Source organism: Ornithorhynchus anatinus, chromosome 4 (assembly GCF_004115215.2).
Source record: "Ornithorhynchus anatinus isolate Pmale09 chromosome 4, mOrnAna1.pri.v4, whole genome shotgun sequence".
NCBI lineage: Eukaryota > Metazoa > Chordata > Mammalia > Monotremata > Ornithorhynchidae > Ornithorhynchus > Ornithorhynchus anatinus.
The window spans coordinates 134,865,421-134,889,590 of record NC_041731.1 but is presented as its reverse complement, the minus strand read 5'-3'; the positions used below and the strand labels follow the sequence as shown (position 1 = coordinate 134,889,590).

The 24,170-nt window shown below is 49.9% G+C and overlaps 1 protein-coding gene across 2 annotated transcripts in view; it reads right to left on the bottom strand.

The window, feature by feature from the left end:
* ZFYVE28 (zinc finger FYVE-type containing 28) overlaps window positions 1-24,170 on the bottom strand; it is a 158,440-nt gene that overhangs the window by 50,076 nt on the left and 84,194 nt on the right. For both annotated transcript variants that reach the window (XM_029064186.2, XM_029064185.2), the window contains exons 3-6: window positions 11,835-11,972; window positions 5,682-5,884; window positions 4,829-4,918; window positions 1,619-1,708 (exon numbers count right to left, since the gene is read on the bottom strand). In XM_029064186.2, the coding sequence (XP_028920019.1) occupies window positions 1,619-1,708; window positions 4,829-4,918; window positions 5,682-5,884; window positions 11,835-11,972 (521 nt within the window). The remainder of the gene's footprint in view (window positions 1-1,618; window positions 1,709-4,828; window positions 4,919-5,681; window positions 5,885-11,834; window positions 11,973-24,170) is intronic.

Genomic DNA, 24,170 nt, shown 5'->3' with positions numbered 1-24,170 from the left:
AAACACAGGGGAATCGGGTTGTCCCATGTGGGGCTCACAGTCTTCATCCCCATTTTACAGATGAGGGAACTGAGGCACAGAGAAGTGAAGTGACTTGCCCACAGTCACACAGCTGACAAGTGGCAGAGCTGGGATTCGAACTCATGACCTCGGACTCCAAAGCCCATGCTCTTTCCACTGAGCCACGCTGCTTCACTTCTCTGGGCTTCAGTTCCTTCATCTGCAAAATGGGGATTTGATACCTGTTCTCCCTCCTACCTGGACTGTGAGCACCACGTTGGACCTGATTATCTAGTATCTACACCAGCATTTAGTACAGGGCTTAGCACATAGTAAGTGCTTAACAAATACCATTATTATTATCATTATTAGGACCGTGCCAATCTGATTATCTTCTAGACTGCAAGCTCATTATGGACAGGGAATATGTCTGCTAATTCTGTTGTTCTGTACTCTACCAAGCGCTTAGTACAGTGCTCTGCACATAATAAGTGCTCAATAAATACCATTGACTGATTGACTGTATTTGACCCCAGCATTTAGCACAGTGCTTGGCACATGGTAATCAGCATGGTCTAGGGAAACAACAGGGTCTAGAAGCAGCGTGCCTTAGTGGAAAGAGCCTGGGCTTGGGAGTCAGAGGGTCATGGGTTCTAATCCCAGCTCCGCCACTTATCAGCTGTGTAGCTTTGGGCAAGTCACTTCACTTCTCTGTGACACAGTTTCCTCATCTGTAAAATGGGGATGAAGCCTGTGAGCCCCATGTGGGACAATCTGATTACCCTGCATCTACCCCAGCGCTTAGAACAGTGCTTGGTACACAATATATTATTATTATTAATATATTTGTTAAGCGCTTACTATGAGCAGAGCACTGTTCTAAGCGCTGGGGTAGATATAGGGTAATCAGGTTGTCCCACGTGAGGCTCACAGTCTTAATCCCCATTTTACAGATGAGGGAACTGAGGCACAGAGAAGTTAAGTGACTTGCCCACAGTCACCCAGCTGACAAGTGGCAGAGCCGGGATTCGAACCCATGACCTCTGACTCCCAAGCCCGGGCTCTTTCCACTGAGCCACGCTGCTTCTGTATATAGTGAGCACTTAACAAATATCATCATTATCATTTTTATTACTATCGTGGAAAGACCACGGGCCTGGGAGTCAGAGGAAGTAGGTTCTAATCCTGGTTCTTCCATTCTGCTGCGTGACTTTGGGCAAGTCTTTTCACTTCACTGTGCCTCAGTCCCCTCATCTGCAAAATAGGGATTAAGACTGTGAGCCCCAAGTGGGACAGAGACTGTGTTCAACCCAATTTGGCTGTATCCATCCCAGCACTCAGTACAGTGCCTGACACAAAGTAAGTGCTTAACAAATCACACTATTATTATTATCATTATGGTAAGTGCTACCCATTTAGCACGAGGAAATTCAAAATAAGTCAGTCAGTGGGCCGTGGACACCAGAGCCCGGAAACAGGACGCGTTGTGACTTTTTTCCCGGACTCCGTGCTGGGCCATCCTCCCAGTTTCCTGCAGGACCAGCTGGCTCGGCTCACGGCGCCTGGCCAAAGCAGCGATCCCAACCAGCGATCCCGCCGAGCCGTGGACCGTACTCACCAGACGATGGCTAGTCTGGGGATCGTAAACATCAGCGCTGGCTCGTAGTCATCGATCATGTCTTGGGTCAGGTATCCAAGCTTCAGGGCCCTGGGCAAGGGAACAAGGTGTTCACCGATCACTTCTAGACATGCCGGCTGCTGTTTGGGAGGGTCAGAGCAAGACTCGGCCAGCAAATTTAAACTCGGGACTGGGGCAGTACAACGGAAGCCAGAGAGGGCCGAGCTCCGGAACCCCCGGGGACCTGATTGATTCCCATCGGGGACGGGTGAGTGGCTCGAGGAGACGACGGGGCGGAGGTGAGCAGCCAGGACAGGTCTTTCCCTTCAGAAGGCGGAAAGGGGACAAGAAAGTCTGGAATCGATCATTCCATCAGTGCTATTTATTGAGCGCTTGCTCTGTGCCCAGCACTGAAGTGGGCACTTGGGAGAGAACCAGAGGGTAGAGTTGTGAGACTTGTTCCCTGCCCACGAGAAGCTCACGGTCTAGAGAGGGAAGACGGGCATCGAAATGAACTAATTATGGTACTTGTTAAGTGCTTACTATGTGCTAAGCACTTTTCTAAGCGCGAGGGTAGATACAAGTTAATCAGGTTGGACACAGTACCTGTCCCCATGGGGCTCACACTCTTAATCCCCATTTGACAGATGAGGGAACTGAGGCTCAGAGAAGTGAAGTGACTTGTCCAGGGTCCCACAGCGGAGAAGTGGAGGAGCCGGGTTTAGAACCCACACTAGACTGTAAGCCCAGTGTGGGCAGGGACTGTCTTTATCGTTGAATTGTACTTTCCAAGCACTTAGTACAGTGCTCTGCATAAAGTAAGTGCTCAATAAATACAATTGGATGATTGAATGCACCCAGGTCCTTCTGACTCCTGTCCGTGCTCCATCCACTAAACCACGGTGCTTCTCCAAATATAATTTACTAGTAGGGAAAATAAGGATATGTACAGAAGCGTTGTGAAACTGAGGAATGAGTGAATGATAAGTGCTTAAGGGTACAGTTCCAAGAGCATAGGTGATGATGATGGTATTTGTTATGCGCTTACTATGTGCCAAGCACTGTTCTAAGCACTGGGATAGTTATAAGGTAATCAGGTTGTCCCATGTGGGGCTCACAGTCTCCATCCCCATTTTCCAGATGAGGGAACTGAGGTCCAGAGAAGCGAAGTGACCTGCCCGAAGTCACACAGCTGACAAGTGGCGGAGCCGGGATTCAAACCCACTACCTCTGACTCCCAAGCCCGGGCTCTTGCCACTGAGCCACGCTGCTTCTCTAGGCGAGGCAGAGGGGAAGGTGAATAGGAGAAATGAGGCCCTAGTCAGGGAAGGCTTCTTGGAGAAGATGTATTTTGGGAGGGCTCTGAAGGTTAGAGAGAGCATTTATGAAGGGGGAAGGCACGCTAGGCCAGAGGCAGGATGTGGGCGAGGGGTCGGCTGTGCGACAGACAAGATCGAGGTACGGCGAGTGGCGTTAGAGGAGTGAAGTCTGCGGGTTGGGGTTCGGTAGGAGATCAGTGAGGGGAGGTAGGAGGGAAGAGAGCTGACTGAGCGTCTTAAAGCCACTGGTAAGGAGTTTCGGCTTGATGTGGTGATGGATGGGCAACCACTGGAGGGTTCTGAGGGGAAGCATGGTGTTTCCGGGAGGTAGACTGAAATATGGACTGGAGCGGGGAGGGATGGGAGGCAGGGAGGCCGGCGAGGAGGCTGCTGCAGTCGTCAAGTGATGAGAGTTTGGATCGGTGTGCTAGCCGTTCGGATGAAGCTCGTGAGGGCAAGGGAGGAAAGGCTAATGTCCCTCAGGGGAAACAAAGCCAATAAAATCATAAAATCCACCACAAATGGAAGGCAGTTCAGACCAGAGGTGGGGAATTCCCCCAGCTGGAGGACACGAAAATTCCTGGGATTTCTATGTGCTCTCCCGGCCTCCCATGGGTCCCAGCGGCACTAATCCATGGCTTCCGACACATGATCCCTATCCACTGAGAAGCAGCGTGGCTTAGTGGACAGAGCACAGGCCTGGGAGTCCGAAGGACCTGGGTTCTAATCCCGACTCCACCACGTGGCGGCTGTGTGGCCTTGGGCAAGTCACTTCACCTTCTCTGGGCCTCAGTTCCCTCATCTGTCAAATGGGAATTTAATAACAATAATAATAATTATAGTATTCGTTACGTGCTATGTGCCAGGCACTGTTCTAAGCACTGGGGTAGATACAAGGTAATCAGGTTGTCCACCGTGGGGCTCACAGTCTTCACCCATTTTACAGAAGAGTTAACTGAGGCACAGAGAGGTTAAGTGACTTGCTCAAGGTCACAGAGCAGGACTGTGAGCCCCATGTGATTCACGGACCTGATTAGTTCGTTTCTGCCGCGGTACCTGGTACAGTGTCTGGTGCATAGTAAGTGTTTAACAAATACCATAAAAAAAAAAATTCAGACAGCTCCTTTAGTGATGGTAAAGCGGGAGAAGGAAAGTAGGGAAGCACAGGGAAATACAGCCTTAGGCGCCACAGGTGGAAAACTCACAGGTGGAAAAACCGGAGGCATTCCGGACAGAATCCCTGACAACGGGTGTTTTCATCCCACCCCAATACTGGCTTTAACAGGAACCATTCTGTCGGTCCCAGACCCAGATCCTTCCCACCCAGGACTTGGCTGCAGCATGGCCTAACAGAAAGAGCCCAGGCCTGGGAGTCAGAGGTCGTGGATTCTAATCCCTGCTCTGCCGCACGTCTGCTGGGTGACCTTGGGCAAGTCGCTTCACTTCTCTGGGCCTCAGTTACCTCATCTGTAAAATGGGGATCAAGCTTGTGAGCCCCACGACGGACAAGGACTGTGTCCCATCTGATGACCTTATAGCTACCCCAGTGTTTAGAACAGTGCTTGGCACATAGTTAAGTGCTTACCAAATACTACAATCATTATTATTATTATTACCAAGAGACCTGAATTCTGGGCTGTGAACTATAGTAGATTGTTAAGCTCCTCACTAGACTGGGAAGTCTTTGAAGGTTGGGGACATGTCTATCAATTCTATTATATCATCCTTTCCCAAGCACTCAGTACAGTGCTCGACACCCAATAAGCGCTCAACATATACCATCGACTGATGGACTGATTGTTCGGTTGACTTGTTAGGTCCGGGCAAACTTGGCAAGAGGATCAACAAAATGCCGAGAGACTAGAATGAATCACTTGTGAAGCAGCCTTACCTCTCTACTGTCTCACAAAAAAGCACGATTACCTCTTGCTGCACATAATATTCTTTTGGAGACTTGACGGGTACCATAGCTGAGACGTAACTGAAATGACAACAGAGAGAGAGAGTTCAATCTGAATGAGGAAAACCTGAATCCTTTCTGCCCCTCCACCGCCCGGCAACGGTAATTATAACCTGAAACTCTTCGGGTCAAATCACTTTAATTATAAATCTGTCCCTTTGGGGTAATTTCACCAACATGGCAATTTTCAATTAGAGCCCCTGAGATTCAATTAGAAAATCATAAGCAATTTGCAGAACCCTCCCCCAGCCCATTTTCTACTAGGGAAGTTCGGCTCAGGGGCCTGTTTCGTCTAGTAGCAGCTTGGCGTCTGACCACCCAAAGCTTAAAAAGAGGAAGATTAAGAGAGAGTGAAGATTCGATTTGGGTCTAAGCACAGTGAATTCAAGTTCGTGCTTTTCTGGCAAATGACTCGAACTTTACTAGACTGTAAGCTTGTTGTGGGCAGGGAATGTGTCTGCTTACTGTTCTGTTGTACTCTCCCAAGTGCTTAGTATAGTGGTCTGCAAACAGTAAGTGCTCAATAAATACAACTGAATTTACATCAGATTGCGAAGGTGCCCGAGTGCAGGGGGAGGGGAGAGGGGCACCAAGCAGCCGCCCGAGACTACAAACTGCCCCTGGCCACTGGGGCGAGGCCATCTGCCCTGGGGCCACCGGGCAAGTGAGCTCTGAACCCGGGCATCCCACGGCCAAGTCCCAAATCACCAGAGACCCCGGAATTGGAAACTGCAGACAGGAGAGTCCAAGGGCCAAGCATTGGTGGTCCCCCAGGATCGCCTACCTTAGTTCAAACTCAGCAAAGAGGACATCGAAGTGCTTCAGGGACTCTTTCATTTTCTCCGTGTAAAGGTTCAGGTCCCTGAGGGCTTGGTCCCGAACGATGTTCCTGACTTCCTCCAAGCTCCGGGTCAGGTCCTTGGCGAGGGGCCGCATGGCCATGCTTTCGATTTCACGATTCATGATGATGGAGCCAGCCGCCAGGCACTGTGGGGACACAAGGGCAGCACACCGTCAACCCAGTTTTCACAGGAAAACTCCTGCGGGGAACAGGGAAACAGCCATTTCAAAGGTAATGCAGGGTGATAATAATAACAATAATGATGATGAGGATAACAGTAATTATTTGTTAAGCACTTACTACGCGCCAGGCACTGTCCTAAGTGCTGGGGTAGATTTATTTATTTATTTATATTAATGTCTGTTTCCCCAACTAGACTGTAAACTCAGTGTGGGCAGGGAATGTGTCTACTGTAGTATAAATGAAGCCCTTAGTATAGTTCATTCATTCAATCGTATTTATTGAGCACTTAACTGGGTGCAGATAAGAACTTGTGCTCTGCACAGAGTAATAATAATAATAGTATTTATTAAGCACTTACTATGTGCCAAGAACTGCACTAAACGCTGGGGGAGATACAAGGTAATGAGGTTGCCCCTCATGGGGTTCACAGACTTAATCCCCATTTTACAGATGAGGTAATTGAGGCACAGATAAGTGAAATGACTTGCCCGAAGTCACACATCTGACAAGTGGCGGAGCTGGGATTAAAGCCCACGGCCCCTGACTTCCAAGCCCGTGCTCTTTCCACTAAGCCACGCTGCTTATTGAGTAAGCACTCAATAAATACCATCGATGGTAATCATGGCATTCGTTCATTCTTTCATTCAATAGTATTTACTGAGCACGTACTGTGTGCAGAGCACTTGTACTAAGTGCTTGGAAAGTACAATTCAGCAACAAAGAGAGACGATACCCGTTCATAACGGGCTTAGAATCTAGAACTTACTATGTGCCAGGCACTAATAATAATAATAATGTTGGTATTTGTTAAGCGCTTACTATGTGCCGAGCACCGTTCTAAGCGCTGGGGTAGACACAGGGGAATCAGGTTGTCCCACGTGGGGCTCACAGTCTTAATCCCCATTTTACAGATGAGGTAACTGAGGCACAGAGAAGTGAAGTGACTTGCCCAAAGTCACACAGCTGACAAGTGGCAGAGCCGGGGTTCGAACCCATGACCTCTGACTCCAAAGCCCGTGCTCTTTTCCACTGAGCCACGCTGCTTCTATAGCCACGCACTATACTAAGCACTGGGATGGATACAAGCAAATGAGGTTGTACACAGTCCCTTATCAATCCCCATTTTACAAATGAGGTAACTGAGGCACAGAGAAGCTGAGTGACTTGCCCAAGGTCATAGAGCAGGCAAGTGGCAGGGTTGGGATTGGAATCCATGACCTTTTGTCTTTCAGGCCCATGCTCTATCCACCATGCCATGTTTTTCCCACTTAGATTGATTAACTGATACAAAATAATCAGGTTGGACATAATCCCTCTCCCCCATGGGGCTCACAGACTTAATCCCCATTTTACAGATGAGGAAACCGAGGTACAGAGAAGTGAGGTGAATTGCCCAAGAAAACACAACAGACAAGTGGCGGAGCCAGGACTGGAGCTTTCGGACTGCCAGGCCCGTGCTCTATCCACTAGGCCATGCTGCTTCTCAACCTCTTGGGACTCTCCCAAGCTCTCCATACAGTGGTCTGCCTCCAGTAAGCGCTCAGTAAATGCCACTGATTGACTGAAATGGGGACGACCCCCAAGTCACTTATGAAGTAAGAAAGTAGACCAAGTTGATGGCCCTTAGAGGCTGGAATTTGGAACACAGCCAAGTGACTGGCATAGTTCTGAAAAACAAAAACAAACCGAACAACAACCCTCTATTGTGCTATGCTAAAACACTGCCTTTTTATGCCTGGGGTTTTCTCCCGCCTCCTCTGAAACCTGCCCTCTTTCATATAACTGGGTAGAAGGGCAGCAACAATCTCCGGCGATTCCCGAGAGAATGTTTCCCCAACTTGCTGCGCCCGTCTGTACTGAAAAAGAGCAGACGCCGATGAGAACGCTTTACGTTCCAAAATCGGTTCCCTTCCCTGACGGTCAGATCGTGAAACCGATGGAGGAAACCGGTTAATTTCAGAGGAAAAGAGTTCAGGCCGATTTCTGAGGGTTCTCCAACACAGACCCACTCGACCACCTCGACGTAAACGCGGGGCAGACCGCTGAGCACAGCTTGGAAGAAAACCGTGCCATTAGAGAGGCCTTTGTGATGAGCTGGTAATTACTCCCCTGGCACTTAAGTACCGGCCTTAGCATAGGGTAAACCTTTATTTAACTAGAAGACTTTGTCTGGTGATTCATCGCTGCCTAAATTCCATAAAAGTAGATGCTTTCAGTCAGCGGCAGGTCTATGCAGCCTGAAGCCACAATCTCTCGCTCTTCCAGAATGCCATTTCGCTTTGGAGGGATCGACAGAGCTGACAACAGAGTGTCCTTAAGCCCTGTCTACATACCCCAAGTTCCCCAGGCAGCTACTATCTAGGCCTCACTGCTCTTATTTTTATGGTACTTGTTAAGCGCTTACTCTACGCCAGACATTGTACTAAATGCCAGGGTAGATACAAGCTGATCAGGTTGGATACAGTTCATGACCCACGTGGGGCTCCCATTCAATATCCCCAATTTATAGATGAAGCAACTGAGGCCCAGAGAAGTGAAGAGACTTGCCCAAGGTCCCACAGCAGACAAGCGGTGGAGCCAGGTCCTTCTGATTCCCAGGCCCAGGCTCTATCCACTAGGCCACACTGCTTCTTCGGTGGGGCGTGCCTTCCTGCCTTCGGCCCCAAAATACCCAAAGCACAGGCCCAAATTAATTCAATCGTATTGATTGAGTGCTTACTGTGTGCAGAGCACTGTACTAAGCGGCTTGGAATGTATAATTCGGCAACAGAGAGAGACAATCCCAGCCCAACAACTGGCTCAACGGGCTCACAGTCTAAAATGTACAGTAGCTATGCCCTCGGAGCTTCATGGAGGCAGGGTTATGGTGGGAGGGTTATGGGGGGGACTGGGGTCATGGCTCGATGAACTGGGAGCACTGGAGCCTTTCACAGAGTTAGAGAACACAGCTGTCCTCCTGAAGGGCAAAAAGCAGGCGAAAGATCTGAACTTCCATTCATTCATTCATTCATTCATTCCATAGTATTTATTGAGCACTTACTATGCGCAGAGCACTGTACTAAGCACTTGGAATGTACAAATCAGTAATAGATAGAGACAGTCCCTGCCCTTTGATGGGCTTACAGTTCCAATTTGCCAACCCCAAGCCCTGCGACTTCTATTCATTCAATAGTATTTATTGAGTGCTCACTGGGTACAAAGCACTGTACTAAGCGCTTGGCAGAATACAAGAGAACAATAAACAAACACACTCCCTGCCCACAATGAGCTGACAGTCTAGAGGGCCCCAGGAGCCCTAGGCCTTTGAAGTCTCCCTCAACTGCCCCTCCTGACCCACCCTCATGTTGAGATACGCCAGGAATCTGCCCTTCCCTCCAAGGGTTGGTGCAGCTGCTGCAGGCATTTTAGCAGACTGAGGACAAAAAAAAACAAAACACTGCATATTCGCTCTCCCAACCTCCTGTCTCTCCCCACTCCAGTCCATACTTTACTCCGCTGCCTGGATCATCTTTCTACAAAAATGGTCAGGACTCACCACCCCCTCCTTAAAAATCTCCAGTGGTTGCCTATTAACCTCCATGTCAAACAGAAACTCGTCACCATTGGCTTTAAAGCCCTCCATCACCTTGCCCGCTCCTACCTCACCTTGCTTCTCTCCTACTACAACCCTGCCCGCACACTTCACTCCTCTGATGCCGCTAACCTTCTCACTGTGCCCCGATCTCGCCTGTCTCGCCACCGATCCCTGGCCCACGTCCCGCCTCTGGCCTGGAATGTCCTCCCTCCTCAGAAAACAACCCCGCTTAAAAGCCTTACTGAAGGCCCATCTCCTCCAGGAGGCCTTCCCAGGCTAAGCCCCACTTTACCTCATCTCCCACTCCCTCCTGACTTGCTCCTCTTGCTTTTCCCTCCACATCTCAGCCCCAAAGCACTTCTGTACAGATCTGTCATTTTATTTATTTGATTTGTCTCCTCCCATGTAAACCATAAGCTCATTGTGGGCAGGGAATGTCACTGTTTATTGTTGTATTGTACTTTCCCAAGCGCTTACTAGTACAGCACACAATAAGTGCTAAATAAATACGATCGAATGAGTGAATGAATGTTTCCTCAAACTGCTTGAGTGTTGGACATCTCATAGGTTCTTGGGGAGAGCAGTGTAGCCTGGTGGAAAGAACCCGGGCCCGGAAATGAAGGGGCCTGGGTTTTAATCTCAGCTCCTCCACTTGCCCTTTGGATGACCTTGGGCAAGCCACTTCCCTTCTCCAAGCTTCAGGTGCCTCACCTGTAAAATGGGGATTCAATATCCAGTCTCCCTCCCTGTTCTAATAATGATGGTATTTGTTAAGCGCTTACTATGTGCCGAGCACTGTTCTAAGCGCTGGGGTAGACACAGGGGAATCAGGATGTCCCACGTGGGGCTCACAGTTTTCATCCCCATTTTACAGATGAGGGAACTGAGGCCCAGAGAAGTGAAGTGACTTGCCCACAGTCACACAGCTGACAAGTGGCAGAGCTGGGATTCGAACTCATGAGCCCTGACTCCAAAGCCCGTGCTCTTTCCACTGAGCCACGCTGCTTCTCAATAATAATAATGTTATTTGTTAAGCGCTTACTATGTGCCGAGCACTGTTCTAAGTGCTGGGGTAGACACAGGGGAATCAGGTTGTCCCACGGGGGGCTCACAGTCTTAATCCCCATTTTACAGACGAGGTAACTGAGGCACCGCGAAGTTAAGTGACTTGCCCAAAGTCACACAGCTGACAAGTGGCCGAGCCGGGATTTGAACCCATGACCTCGGACTCCAAAGCCCGTGCTCTCTCCACTGAGCCATGCTGCTTCTCTATTAGATCTGTTAGATCTGTTATGTTAGCTCGCATGGGACAGGGATTGCGTGTGATGTGATTATTTTGCATCTACCTCAGACCTTAGTGCAATGCTTGGCACATGGTTAAGTGCTATACAAATGCCACACACACCCCAAAAAAATCTCAGCCTCCCCACGAGACGGTTCGTTTAAAGCGCCGGCTCGCTGCCGGTTACCATCAGAGACACCACCTTCTTCTGGTGCAATTTTGAGAGAACTCTCAGCTCCTTTGGGCAGGAGGATCCCAAAGCAAGAAACTGGGGCTGGATAAATTTCCATTGGAAGCTAACAGCCACCCTCCAGGAAGTTCACCCGGCTCTGCCTCCATGGTGGAACACAAGTGTGTAGGAAAAGGGCACCACTTAGCTCAGTATCCATGATGGCAACACCAACATCAACAGAAGCAGTGTGGCCTAGTGGTTAGCTCCCTCCCTCCTCTCTACTCCCCTCCCCACCCCACAGCACTTGGGTATATATGTACATATTATTCTATTTATTTTATTAATGATGTGTATATAGCTATAATTCTGTTTATATTGATTCTATTGACGCCTGGCTACTTGTTTTGTTGTCTGTCCCCCGACTTCTAGGCTGTGAGCCCGTTGTTGGGTAGGGATCGTCTCTATTTGTTGCCGAATTGGACTCTCCAAGTGCTTAGTACAGTGCTCTGCACACACTAAGCGCTCGATAAATACGACGGAATGAATGACAGGGACTGAGGCCAATCTGATCAGCTTGTATCTACCACAGCGCTTAGTACAGTGTACGGCAAACAGAAAGAGCTTACCAAATGCCACAGGGGGAAAAAAAACAACCCCACCACAACAGGAATCTAACGGGACACGCCTCGCTTCGGTTCTGAGAAATCAGCAGTCCTGATTGATCGCTGTCCGGGAGTTCCCTCTACCCTCTTGGGTCTCTCGGACACCATTTTCGGGGCCTCGTTCGAGGCTCCCTGTGGCCCGGCTCCGGGGGCCGGGCGGGCGGCTCGGCTACCGGGAGAATCCAGCTCGGGGGGACGGACTGCGAGGAGAAGGGCGGCCTACCTCTGCTCCAAACCAGAGCTGTCCGGCCAGGTTGTCGTGCCGGATCTCCTCTGGGAACTTGACACAGAAGTCCCTATTGGCTCGCTCCCGGGGTATGCATTCGTCCATGATCTGGTTTATGATGTTCAGCACGTTATCCTGGAACAGAAACAGTCGACTCTCAGCGGGCTAGATTTAATAATAATAATAATAATGTTGGTATTTGCTAAGCGCTTACTAGGTGCAGAGCACTGTTCATAATAATGTTGGTATTTGTTAAGCGCTTACTAGGTGCCGAGCACTGTTCTAAGCGCTGGGGTAGACACAGGGGAATCAGCTTGTCCCACGTGGGGCTCACAGTCTTAATCCCCATTTTACTGATGAGGGAACTGAGGCACAGAGAAGTTAAGTGACTTGCCCACAGTCACACAGCCGACAAGTGGCAGAGCTGGGATTCGAACTCATGAGCCCTGACTCCAAAGCCCATGCTCTTTCCACTGAGCCACGCTGCTTCTCTAATGTTGGTATTTGTTAAGCGCTTACTATGGGCCGAGCCCTGTTCTAAGCGCTGGGGGAGACAGAGGGGAATCAGGTTGTCCCACGTGGGGCTCACAGTCTTCATCCCCATTTTACAGATGAGGTCACTGAGGCACCGAGAAGTTAAGTGACTCGCCCACAGTCACACAGCTGACAAGTGGCCGAGCCGGGATTCGAACCCATGACCTCTGACTCCAAAGCCCGTGCTCTTTCCACTGAGCCACGTTCATTCATTCATTCAATCTTATCTATTGAGCGCTTCCTATGTGCAGAGCACTGTACTAAGCGCTTGGAAAGTACAAATCGGTAACAGACAGAGACAGTCCCCGCCCTTTGACGGGCTTACACTCTAATCGGGGGATTATTAGTTCTCAGCCCTGGGGTAGACACAGGGTCATCAGGTTGTCCCTCGTGAGGCTCGCAGTCTTCACCCTCATTTTACAGATGAGGGAATTGAGGCACAGAGAAGGAAGTGACTTGCCCACATCACACAGCTGATGAGTGGCAGAGCTGGGATTAGAACCCAGGACGTCTGACTCCCAAGCCCGGGTTCTTTTCACTGAGCCTCGCTGCTGATTTCCCAGGCCCACGGGCGCGTTCCCGGTCGGGATGGGTTCCACTGGGCCCGGCGAGGGGGGACCGGCCCTGTGAGAAGAGGGGATGCCTCCTCGGGGCGCGTGGCGATGCCGCCTCCGTCTGAGGGTGGCACCCCTTGAAGGAGTTCGCGGGCAAGGGGGTGGCTGAGGCTGGCAAACCACTGAGAGGGCAGAGTTCCCCGCCCAGCCGGGCGTGAATCAACCCCCACAACCATCACACCATCATAGGCATGACACCTCTTTCTTTCTAACATCAGCGTGGCACATGAACACAGGCCTGGGAGTCGGGAGGATCTGGATTCTAATCCTGACTCTGCCACTCGGCTAGGTGACAGCAGCGTGGCTATGGGGGAAGCAGCGTGGCTCAGTGGAAAGAGCCTGGGCTTCGGAGTCAGGGGTCATGGGTTCTACTCCTGGCTATGCCACTTGTCAGCTGTGTGACTGTGGGCAAGTCGCTTCACTTCTCTGTGCCTCAGTTACCTCATCTGTAAAATGGGGATTAACTGTGAGCCTCACGTGGGACAACCTGATTACCCGGTATGTCCCCCAGCACTTAGAACAGTGTTCTGCACATAGTAAGCGCTTAACAAATACCAACATTATTATTATTATTATTATTATGTGACCTCGGGCAAGTCACTTCACTTCTCTGGGCCTCAGTACCTTCATCTGGAAAATGGGAATTAAGATCGGGGGACTGGGACCGTGGCCAAGCTGATTACTTTGTATCTACCCCGCACTTAGAACAGTGCCCAGCACACAGTAGATGCTTAACAAATACCATTAAATAAATAATAATAATTTAAAAATCAGCCCCTACTCCAGGCCGTGAAAGACTTAAATGGCAACAGCAGCAGCATGAAGGAAGTTTTAGAATGTCAGGGATGCCACAAGAAGCAGCAAGACCTAATGGATAGAGAATGGGCCTGGGAGTCAGAAGGACCTGGGTTCTAATCCCGGCTCCGCCACTTGTCTGCTGTGGAACCTTGGGCAAGTCACTTCACTTCTCTTTGCCTCAGTTCCCTCACCTGTAAAATGGGGATTAAGACTGTGAACCTCATGTGGGACAGGGACTGTGTCCAATTAAACTAGTTTGTATTGACTAGAGAAGCAGTGTGGCTCAGTGGAAAGAGCCCGGGCTTTGGAGTCAGAGGTCATGGGTTCGAATCCCCGCTCTGCCACTTGTCAGCTGTGTTACTGTGGGCAAGTGACAACTCGGTGCCTCAGTTACCTCATCTGTAAAATGGGGATTAGCTGTGAGCCTCACGTCAGACAACCTGATTACCTTGTATCTATCCCAGCGCTTAGAACAGTGCTCAGCACATAGTAAGTGCTTAACAAATACCAACATTATAATCTACCCCTGTGCTTAGTACAGTGCCTGGCACATAGTAAGATGAACAAATACCATAAACAAAGTGCCATGACTGTGACTGCTGTGACTGTCCCAGTGATTAGTACAGTGCCTAGCACATAGTAAGCACTTAACATATGCCACTATTTTTTTTAAAAAAAGGGTTTGTCAGGGCTGTGATGAACCTCAAATCCCGCTGATCCTGTCATAGTGTTCGTCATCTTTGTCTTTTCTATTTGTTTCCTCTTTACTTGTCTGTCACAACGCTATACTGAGAAACTCCTAGGGTCCGAGGACCAAGTTTTCATTTCATCCATGTGCTTCTTCCCACTGTTTAGGACAGTGCTTTGCGCATCACGGAACCAACAAATAATAATAATAATGGTATTTGTTAAGTGCTTACTATGTACCAAGCACTGTTCTAAGCGCTGGTTATCAGTCACAAGGTTATAATAATAATAATGTTGGTATTTGTTAAGCGCTTACTAGGTGCAGAGCACTGTTCCAAGCGCTGGGGTAGATACAGGGTCATCAGGTTGTCCCACGTGAGGCTCACAGTCTTAATCCCCATTTTGCAGATGAGGTAACTGAGGCACAGAGAAGTTAAGTGACTTGCTCACAGTCACACTGCTGACAAGTGGCAGAGCAGGGATTCGAACCCATGACCTCTGACTCCCAAGCCCAGGCTCTTTCCACTGAGCCACACTGCTGGTTGTCCCACGTGGGTCTCACGGTCTTAATCCCCATTTCCCAGATGAGGCCACTGAAGCTCAGAGAAGTTAAGTGATTTGCCCAACGTCACACAGCTGATAAGTGGCAGAGCAGGAATTAGAACCCACGACCTCTGACTCCCAAACCTGGGCTCTTCCCACTAAGCCACGCTGAATACTAGTAGTGGACACAATAAATGCTACTGGTAGCTTTACTAGTCCTCCCATCGGGCCATTGAGAGGGCCTTTGCTGCTCCAATCAATCAATCAATTGTACTTATTGAGCACTTAATGCATGCAGAGCACTGTACCAAAACATGGGAGAGTAATAATAATACCTGTGCTACTTGTTAAGCTCTTACTGTATACCAGGCCCCAAACTAAATGCTAGGGTGGGCACAAGGAAATTAGGTTGGAAACAGTCCCTGTCCCATATGGGGCTCACAGCCTTCATCCCCATTTTACACACGAGGTAAACTGAGGCCCAGAGAATAAGAAGAAGAAGAATTATGGTATTTGTTAAGTGCCTACTATGCGCTGAGCACTGTTCTAAGTGCTGGGGTAGATACGGGGTAATCAGATTGTCCCACATGGGGCTCACATTTTTTAATCCCCATTTTTACAGATGAGGTAACTGAGGCACAGAGAAGTAAAGTAATAATAATAATAATAATGGTGGCATTTGTTAAGCATTTACGGTGTGCAAAGCACTGTTCTAAGCGCTGGGGGGATACAAGGTGATCACGTTGTCTCACATGAGGCTCACAGTTTTAATCCCCATTTTCCAGATGAGATAACTGAGGCACAGAGAAGTGAAGTGACTGGCCCACAGTCACACAACTGGCAAGCGGCAGAGCCGGAATTCGAACCCATGACCTCTGACTCCCAAGCCCGGGCTCTTTTACACTGAGCCACGCTGCTTGCCCCAGGTCACACAGCACACGAGCGGTGGAGCCAGCGGAGTTGGCGGACGCCTGCCCTGCCTCCAGGGAACGAGTGACTGAATGGTCACCCGAAGAAAACGGCCGCGGCGAAACCAACCGGGGAATCCGTCCGGCTGCAGTCCGACACCAACCACTGCACTGCATGGCTCAGTGGAAAGAGCCCGGGCTTTGGAGTCAGAGGTCATGAGTTCGAATCCCAGCTCTGCCACTTGTCAACTCTGTGACTGTGGGCAAGTCACTTAACTTCTCTGTGCCTCAGTTACCTCATCTGTAAAATGGGGATTGAGACTGTGAGCCCCACGTGGGACATCCTGATTCCCCTGTGTTTACCCCAGCACTTAGAACAGTGCTCGGCACATAGTAAGCGCTTAACAAATACCAACATTATTAGGTCCTGCGCGGCTCCCTTCAGCCACCTCTCCTCTCCCGGGGGTGGGGTTTGGGGCAGGCTTTCACATATGTTGGCCTTGGCATGGATATAGAGCCCGGGTCTGATAGTCAGAAGGACCTGGGTTCTAATCCCGGCTCTGCTTCCCATCTGCGGGATCTGTGAGGCCTTGGACAAGTCACTTCACTTCTCTGGGCCTCAGTTACCTCGTATGTAAACTGGGGATTAAGACTAGGAGCCCCATGTGGGAAAAGGGACTGCGGCCAACTCTATCATCTTGTACTTAATAATAATAATGTTGGTATTTGCTAAGCACTTACTATGTACAGAGCACTGTTCTAAGCGCTGGGGGAGATACAGGGAAATCAGGTTGTCGCAAGTGAGGCTCACAGTCTTCATCCCCATTTTACAGATGAGGTAACTGAGGCATAGAGAAACTAAGTGACTTGCCCACAGTCACACAGCCGACAAGCGGCAGAGCCGGGATTCGAACTCATGACCTCTGTCTCCCAAGCCCGGGCTCTTTCCATTGAGCCATGCTGCTTCGTACCCCAGTGCTTAGTAGAAAGAGTGTTTGGTACATAGTGTGTGCTTAACAAGCGTGGCTCAGTGGAAAGAGCCTGGCGTTGGGAGTTAAAGGTCATGGGTTCAAATCCCAGCTCCATCACTTCTCAGCTGTGTGACTGTGGGCAAGTCACTTAACTTCTCTGTGCCTCAGTGACCTCATCTGTAAAATGGGGATTAAGACTGTGAGCCTCACGTGGGACAACCTGATGACCCTGCATCTACCCCAGCGCTTAGAACAGTGCTCTGCACATAGTAAGCGCTTAACAAATACCAACATTACTATTAACTTCATTAGCTTGTATCTGTCACAGTGCCTGGTGCTTAGTAAGCACTTGAACAAATGCCATAATTATCATTATTAAAATATGACAGAATAAGAGGACAGGTTCCTTGCCCGTAACTTAAAATCTAAAGGGGAAGACAGAAACTGATATGAATAAATAATTGAGAAAATAAAATTTAAATATATGTACATTAGTACTCTGGTGGAGCAAATATCAAGTGTCCAAAGGACTCCAGACTGGAAGCTCCCTGTGTTATCTCATCTGTAAAATGGGCATTAAGACTGTGACCCCCATGCAGGGCCCGGACTGTGTCCAACGTGATTAGCTGTAGCTACCACAGTGATGATGATGATGGCATCTGTTAAGTGCCTAAAGTGCCTATCACATAGTAAATGCTTAACAAATATTATAAAAAAATCACACCCAATACAAGAGACTGTGAAGCAGCGTGGCTCAATGGAAAGAGCCCGGGCTTGGGAGTCAAAGGTCATGGGTTCGAATCCCAGCTCTGCCACTTGTCAGCTGTGTGACTGTGGGCAAGTCACTTCACTTCTCTGGGTCTCAGTTACCTCATCTGTAAAATGGGGATTAAGATTGTGAGCCTCACGTGGGACGACCTGATGACCCTGTATCTACCTCAGTGCTCGGAACAGTGCTTTGCACATAGTAAGTGCTTAAAAGTATCATCATTATTATTATTATTACGTACCATGCACTGTCCTAAGCACAACTAGTCATGTTGGACACAGTCCCTGTCCCACATGGGGTTCACAGTCTTAATCCCCATTTTACAGATGAGGGAACCGAGGTCCAGAGAAGTGAAGTGACTTGCCCAAGGTTCCACAGCAGACAAGTGGCGGAGCTGGGATTAGAACCCAGGTCCTTGTGACTCCCAGGCCCGGGCTCTATCCACTAGGCCATGCTGCTTCTTTCTTCCAGTTCTGGGTGTCAGGACTCCCCAAGGAACATGACACTTAAATTTGCTGTGGGCTGGGAATGGGACAACCAACTGTCATACTCTTCTGTTGTACTCTCCCAAGTGCTTAGTACAGTGCTCTGCGCACCGTAAGCGCTCAATAAATACGAGGGAAGATGGTCGGTTCCCTGACATGGGGCTGCTGGAGAGCCTTTTCCCTACAGTTGTTTCATCCAAGCCCCTCACTGGTCCGATTCACCACCCTTCAGAGACTGATGAACTAACCCATTCTCTAATAATAAAATAATAATAATGATAATAATAATAATTGTGGATTTGCTAAGCGCTTACTATGTGCCAGGCACTCTACTGATGGCTGAGGTGGATACGGTCGAGTCAGGTTGGACCAATGCCTGTCCCACAAGGGGCTCCCAGTCTCAATCCCCATTTCACAGATGTAACTGAGGCCCAGAGAAGTGAAGTGACTTTCCCAAGGTCACACAGCTGTCAGGTGGCAAAATTGGGATTAAAATGGATGACCTTCTGACTCCCAGGCCCGTGCTCTATCCACTAGGCCACGCTGCTTGTCTCTTCAAGGACCCAGGAGGCATCAGCCCTCAGGGACAGACTCAGAACCTCCAGGCCATGTGGGGATGGAACCCTATTGATTTTGTTAATGAGGTGTCCATCCCCTTGATTCTATTTATCGTGATTATGTTGTCTTGTTTTTGTCCGCCTGTCTCCCCCGATTAGACTGTAAGCCTGTCATTAGGTAGGGTTTGTCTCTGTTGCCGAATTGTAATAATAATAATAATAATGTTGGTATTTGTTAAGCGCTTACTATGTGCCGAGCACTGCTCTAAGCGCTGGGGTAGACACAGGGGAATCAGGTTGTCCCACATGGGGCTCACAGTCTTAATCCCCATTTTACAGATAAGGAAACTGAGGCGCCGAGAAGTTAAATGACTTGCCCAAAGTCACACAGCTGACAACTGGCCGAGACGGGATTCGAACCCATGACCTCTGACTCCAAAGCCCGTGCTCTTTCCACTGAGCCACGCTGCTTCTCTATTGTACATTTCAAGTGCTTAGTACAGTGCTCTGCACGTAGTAAGCGCTCAATAAATACTATTGAATGAATGAATGAATATTTCCCATTTCCCGACGACTCCTCTGCCGCCCGCCTGCTATCCCTCCTCGACTCTGCCGACCTCCTCTTCCACCGTACCGCGCCCACTCACCGACTCGGTCACACCCTCGATCTCGTCATCTCCTACCGCTGCACTATCTCCTCCCTCACCGACTCTGAAATCCCTCTCTCTGACCATAACCTTCTCACCTGCCTCATCTCTCACACTCCCTCCCCCTGCAGATCTTCGCTCCTGCCCCACAGAGACCTCCGCTCTCTCGATCCCATCCGTCTTTCCAATAGCATCTCTCCTCACCTCGCCGCCCTGTCCTCTCTTCCCACTCTCGACGATCAGGTCTCCGCTCTCGACTCCACCCTCTCTACTCATCTCGACTCTCTCGCCCCCCTTTCCTCCGCCGCTCTCGCTCCACTAACCCACAGCCCTGGATCACCTCCTCCGTCCGCCTCCTACGCTCCTATGCTCGAGCTGCCGAGCGCTGCTGGCGAAAGTCCAAGCACCAAGCCGACCTCACACACTTCAAATTTATCCTTTCCTGCCTTAACTCTGCCCTCTCCTCCGCCAGGCAAAGCTTCTTCTCCTCCCTCATCGACACCCATGCCCGTCACCCCCGCCGATTGTTCCGGACCTTTAACTCTCTCCTTAGGCCCCCTGTTCCTCCCCCTCCCCCATCTCTCACCCCCAATGATCTGGCCACCTATTTCCTCACGAAAATCAACACGATCAGGTCTGAGCTCCCCAAAGTCACCCCTCCGCCTCTCCCCTCCCCCCCAACAACCCCCTCCCCTACTTTCCCATCCTTCCCTGCAGTATCCTCAGAGGAGATCTCCTCCCTCCTCGCAAGTGCCACCCCCTCCGCCTGCGCCTCGGACCCCATTCCCTCTCACCTTATAAAAACCGTCGCCCCTGCCCTCCTCCCTTCCTTAACTTCTATTTTTAACCACTCAATCTCCAAGGGCTCCTTCCCCTCTGCCTTCAAACATGCCCACGTCTCCCCCATCCTAAAAAAAACCCGCTCTTGACCCCACTTCCCCCTCCAGTTATCGTCCTATCTCCCTACTACCCTTCCTTTCCAAAATCCTAGAACGAGTCGTCTACAGTCGATGCCTAGAATTCCTTAACTCCCATTCTCTCCTAGACCCCCTCCGATCTGGCTTCCGTCCCCTCCACTCTACCGAGACCGCTCTCTCTAAGGTCACCCGTGACCTCCTTCTTGCCAAATCCAATGGCTCCTACTCCATTCTGATCCTCCTTGACCTCTCTGCTGCCTTTGACACCGTCGACCATCCCCTCCTCCTCCATACCTTATCTCACCTTGGCTTCACGGACTCTGTCCTCTCCTGGTTCTCCTCTTACCTCTCTGGCCGATCATTCTCGGTCTCCTTCGCTGGAGCCTCCTCCCCCTCCCATCCTTTAACTGTTGGAGTTCCTCAAGGGTCAGTTCTTGGCCCTCTTCCGTTCTCCATTTACACTCACTCCCTCGGTGAACTCATCCGCTCTCACGGCTTTGACTACCATCTCTACGCAGATGACACGCAGATCTACATCTCCGCCCCTGTCCTCTCCCCCTCCCTTCAGGCTCGCATCTCCTCCCGCCTCCGGGACGTCTCCACCTGGATGTCGGCCCGCCACCTAAAACTCAACATGAGCAAGACTGAGCTCCTCATCTTCCCTCCCAAACCCGGTCCTCTCCCAGACTTCTCTATCACCGTGGATGGCACGACCATCCTTCCCGTCTCTCAGGCCCGCGATGTCGGTGTCATCCTTGACTCGTCCCTCTCGTTCACCCCACGCATCCTATCCGTTACCGAGACCTGCCGGTTTCACCTCTACGATATCGCCGAGATCGGCCCTTTCCTCTCCACCCAAACGGCTACCTTACTATTACGGGCTCTCGTTATATCCCGGCTAGACTACCGTGTCAGCCTTCTCTCTAACCTCCCTTCCTCCTCTCTCGCCCCGCTCCGGTCTATTCTTCACTCCGCCGCCCGGCTCATCTTCCCGCAGAAACGATCTAGGCATGTCACTCCCCTTCTTAAACAACTCCAGTGGTTGCCTATCGACCTCCGCTCCAAACAAAAACTCCTCACTCTAGGCTTCGAGGCTCTCCATCACCTTGCCCCTTCCTACCTCTCCTCCCTTCTCTCTTTCTACCGCCCACCCCGCACGCTCCGCTCCTCCGCCGCCCGCCTCCTCGCCGTCCCTCGGTCTCGCCCGTCCCGCCGTCGACCCCCGGGTCACGTCCTCCCGCGGTCCTGGAACACCCTCCCTCCTCACCTCCGCCAAACCGATTCTCTTTCCCTCTTCAAAACCCTACTTAAAAATCACCTCCTCCGAGAGGCGTTCCCAGACCGAGCTCCTCTTCTCCCTCTACTCCCTCTGCCATCCCCCCTTTACCTCTCCACAGCTAAAGCCTCATTTTCCCCTTTTCCCTCTGCTCCTCCACCTCTCCCTTCCCATCCCCACGGCACTGTACTCGTCCGCTCAACTGTATATATTTTCGTTACCCTATTTATTTTGTTAATGAATTGTACATCGCCTCGATTCTATTTAGTTGCCATTGTTTTTACGAGATGTTCTTCCCCTTGACGCTGTTTATTGCCATTGTTCTCGTCCGTCCGTCTCCCCCGATCAGACCGTAAGCCCGTCAAACGGCAGGGACTGTCTCTATCTGTTGCCGACTTGTTCATCCCAAGCGCTTAGTCCAGTGCTCTGCACATAGTAAGCGCTCAATAAATACTATTGAATGAATGAATGAATGAATTTCTATGTCCTGCATCCCATCGCCCGGTGCTGAGAACCTTCCGATCTATCGACTGCCCGGAACAGTTTTCAGAAACTCGGCTGGGAACTGACTCACGTGGTCTGCTGAGAAACAGTCCTGGAATCAGGCTGGGAAATATTCCACAAGTCACTTCGCGACCTCACTGACCTTACATACGGAGTCAAGGTGGGGGCCCCATTCGAGCCCAGCCCCAATAAGTTCGATTCCCTCAAAGGACACCCCGTTTCAGCCCGGCCTGCTCCGGATGCAACCCATTAATCCAACTCCACCACTTGTCTGCTGTGTGACCTTGGGCAAGTCACTTCACTTCTCTGCGCCTCAGTGACCTCATCTATAAAATGGGGATTGAGACTGTGAGCCCCACGTGGGACAGGGACTGTGTCCAACCCAATTTGACCACCCCAATTTGCCCATACCCACCCTTAGTACAGTGCTTGACACATAGTAAGTGCTCAACAAATCCTCAATTAATATTATAATTAATTAATAGAATTTATGGACCATCTAATGGTTATTTAGTTATCCTTCGGTATTCAAAGAATCAATCCATCATATTTATTGAGCCCTTACTGTGTGCAGGGCACTGTACTACGTGCTTGGGAAAGGGCAATATAACAGTTGGTAAACATGTTCCCTACCCACAATGAGCTTACAATCTCGAGGGGGAGACGCACAGTAATATGAATAAATTATGGATATGCATTAAAGTGCTGTGGGCTGAGGGTGGGGTGAATAAATGTTGCAAATTCAAGTGCGAGGGCGACACAGGAGGGAGTGGGAGAAGAGAACATGTGTGGGTCATTCATTCGTTCATTCAATAGTATTTATTGAGCGCTTACTATATGCAAAGTACTGTACTAAGCACTTGAAATGTACAAATCGGCAACAGATAGAGACAGTCCCTGCCCTTTGACGGGCTCACGGTCTAATCGGGGGAGATGGACAGACATGAACAATAGCAGTAAATAGAATCAAGGGGAATATATAGAATCAAGGGGAGCAGCGTGGCTTGTGACCATAGGCAAGTCACTTAACTTCTCTGTGCCTCAGTTACCTCATCTGTCAAATAGGGATGAAAACTGTTAGCCTCATGTGGGACAACCTGATAATAATAATAATAATATTGGTATTTGTTAAGCGCTTACTATGTGCTGAGTGCCGTTCTAAGCGCTGGGGTAGACACTAGGGAATCAGGTTGGCCCACGTGGGGCTCACAGTCTTAATCCCCATTTTACAGATGAGGGAACTGAGGCACCGAGAAGTTAAGTGACTTGCCCAAAGTCACAAAGCTGACAAAGTGGCCGAGCCGGGATTCAAACCCATGACCTCTGACTCCCAAGCCTGAGCTCTTTCCACTGAGCCACACTGCTTCCTTTTTTAACCTGATGACCCTGTATCTACCCCAGCGCTTAGAACAGTGCTCTGCACATAGTAAGCGCTTAACAAATACCAACATCGTTATTATTATTAGTGGCAAGAGCACGGGCTTGGGTATCAGAGGACCTGGGTTTTAATCCCAGCTCCACCACTTGTCTGCTGTGTGACCTTGGGCATGTCACTTCACTTCTTTATACCTCAGTCCCCTCATCTGTAAAATGGGGATTAAGACTGTGAGCCTCACGTGGGACAACCTGATTTCCTTGCATCTACCCCAGTGCTTAGAAGAGTGCTTGGCACATAGTAAGCGCTTAGCAAAAACTATCATTATTATTATTATTTTTATAACACAACAGACTTGGTAGACATCTTCCTTGCCCACAAGGAGCTTACAATCTATAGGGGAAGGAGGAAGCTACAGGGTATAGAGATATTTACAAGGTGTGATGGAGGATGCGATTCCACAAGTCCTTAGCTGATGTCGATGTGTTGACGTGGCAGTTGGTGGGTGGGGAAGTGAGAGAGGATAATTCATAACTGTGGCACTGGTTAAGCACTTCCTATGTGCCAAGCACTGTACTAAGCACTGCAGTAAATACATGCAATAGATAGTAGATAGATGGGAAGCAGCATGGCATAGCGGATAGAGCACCAGTCTGGGAGTCAGAAGGATCACGGGTTCTAATCCGCGTTCCACCACTTGTCTGCTGTGTGGCCTTGGGCAAGTCACTTCACTTCTCTACATTACCTC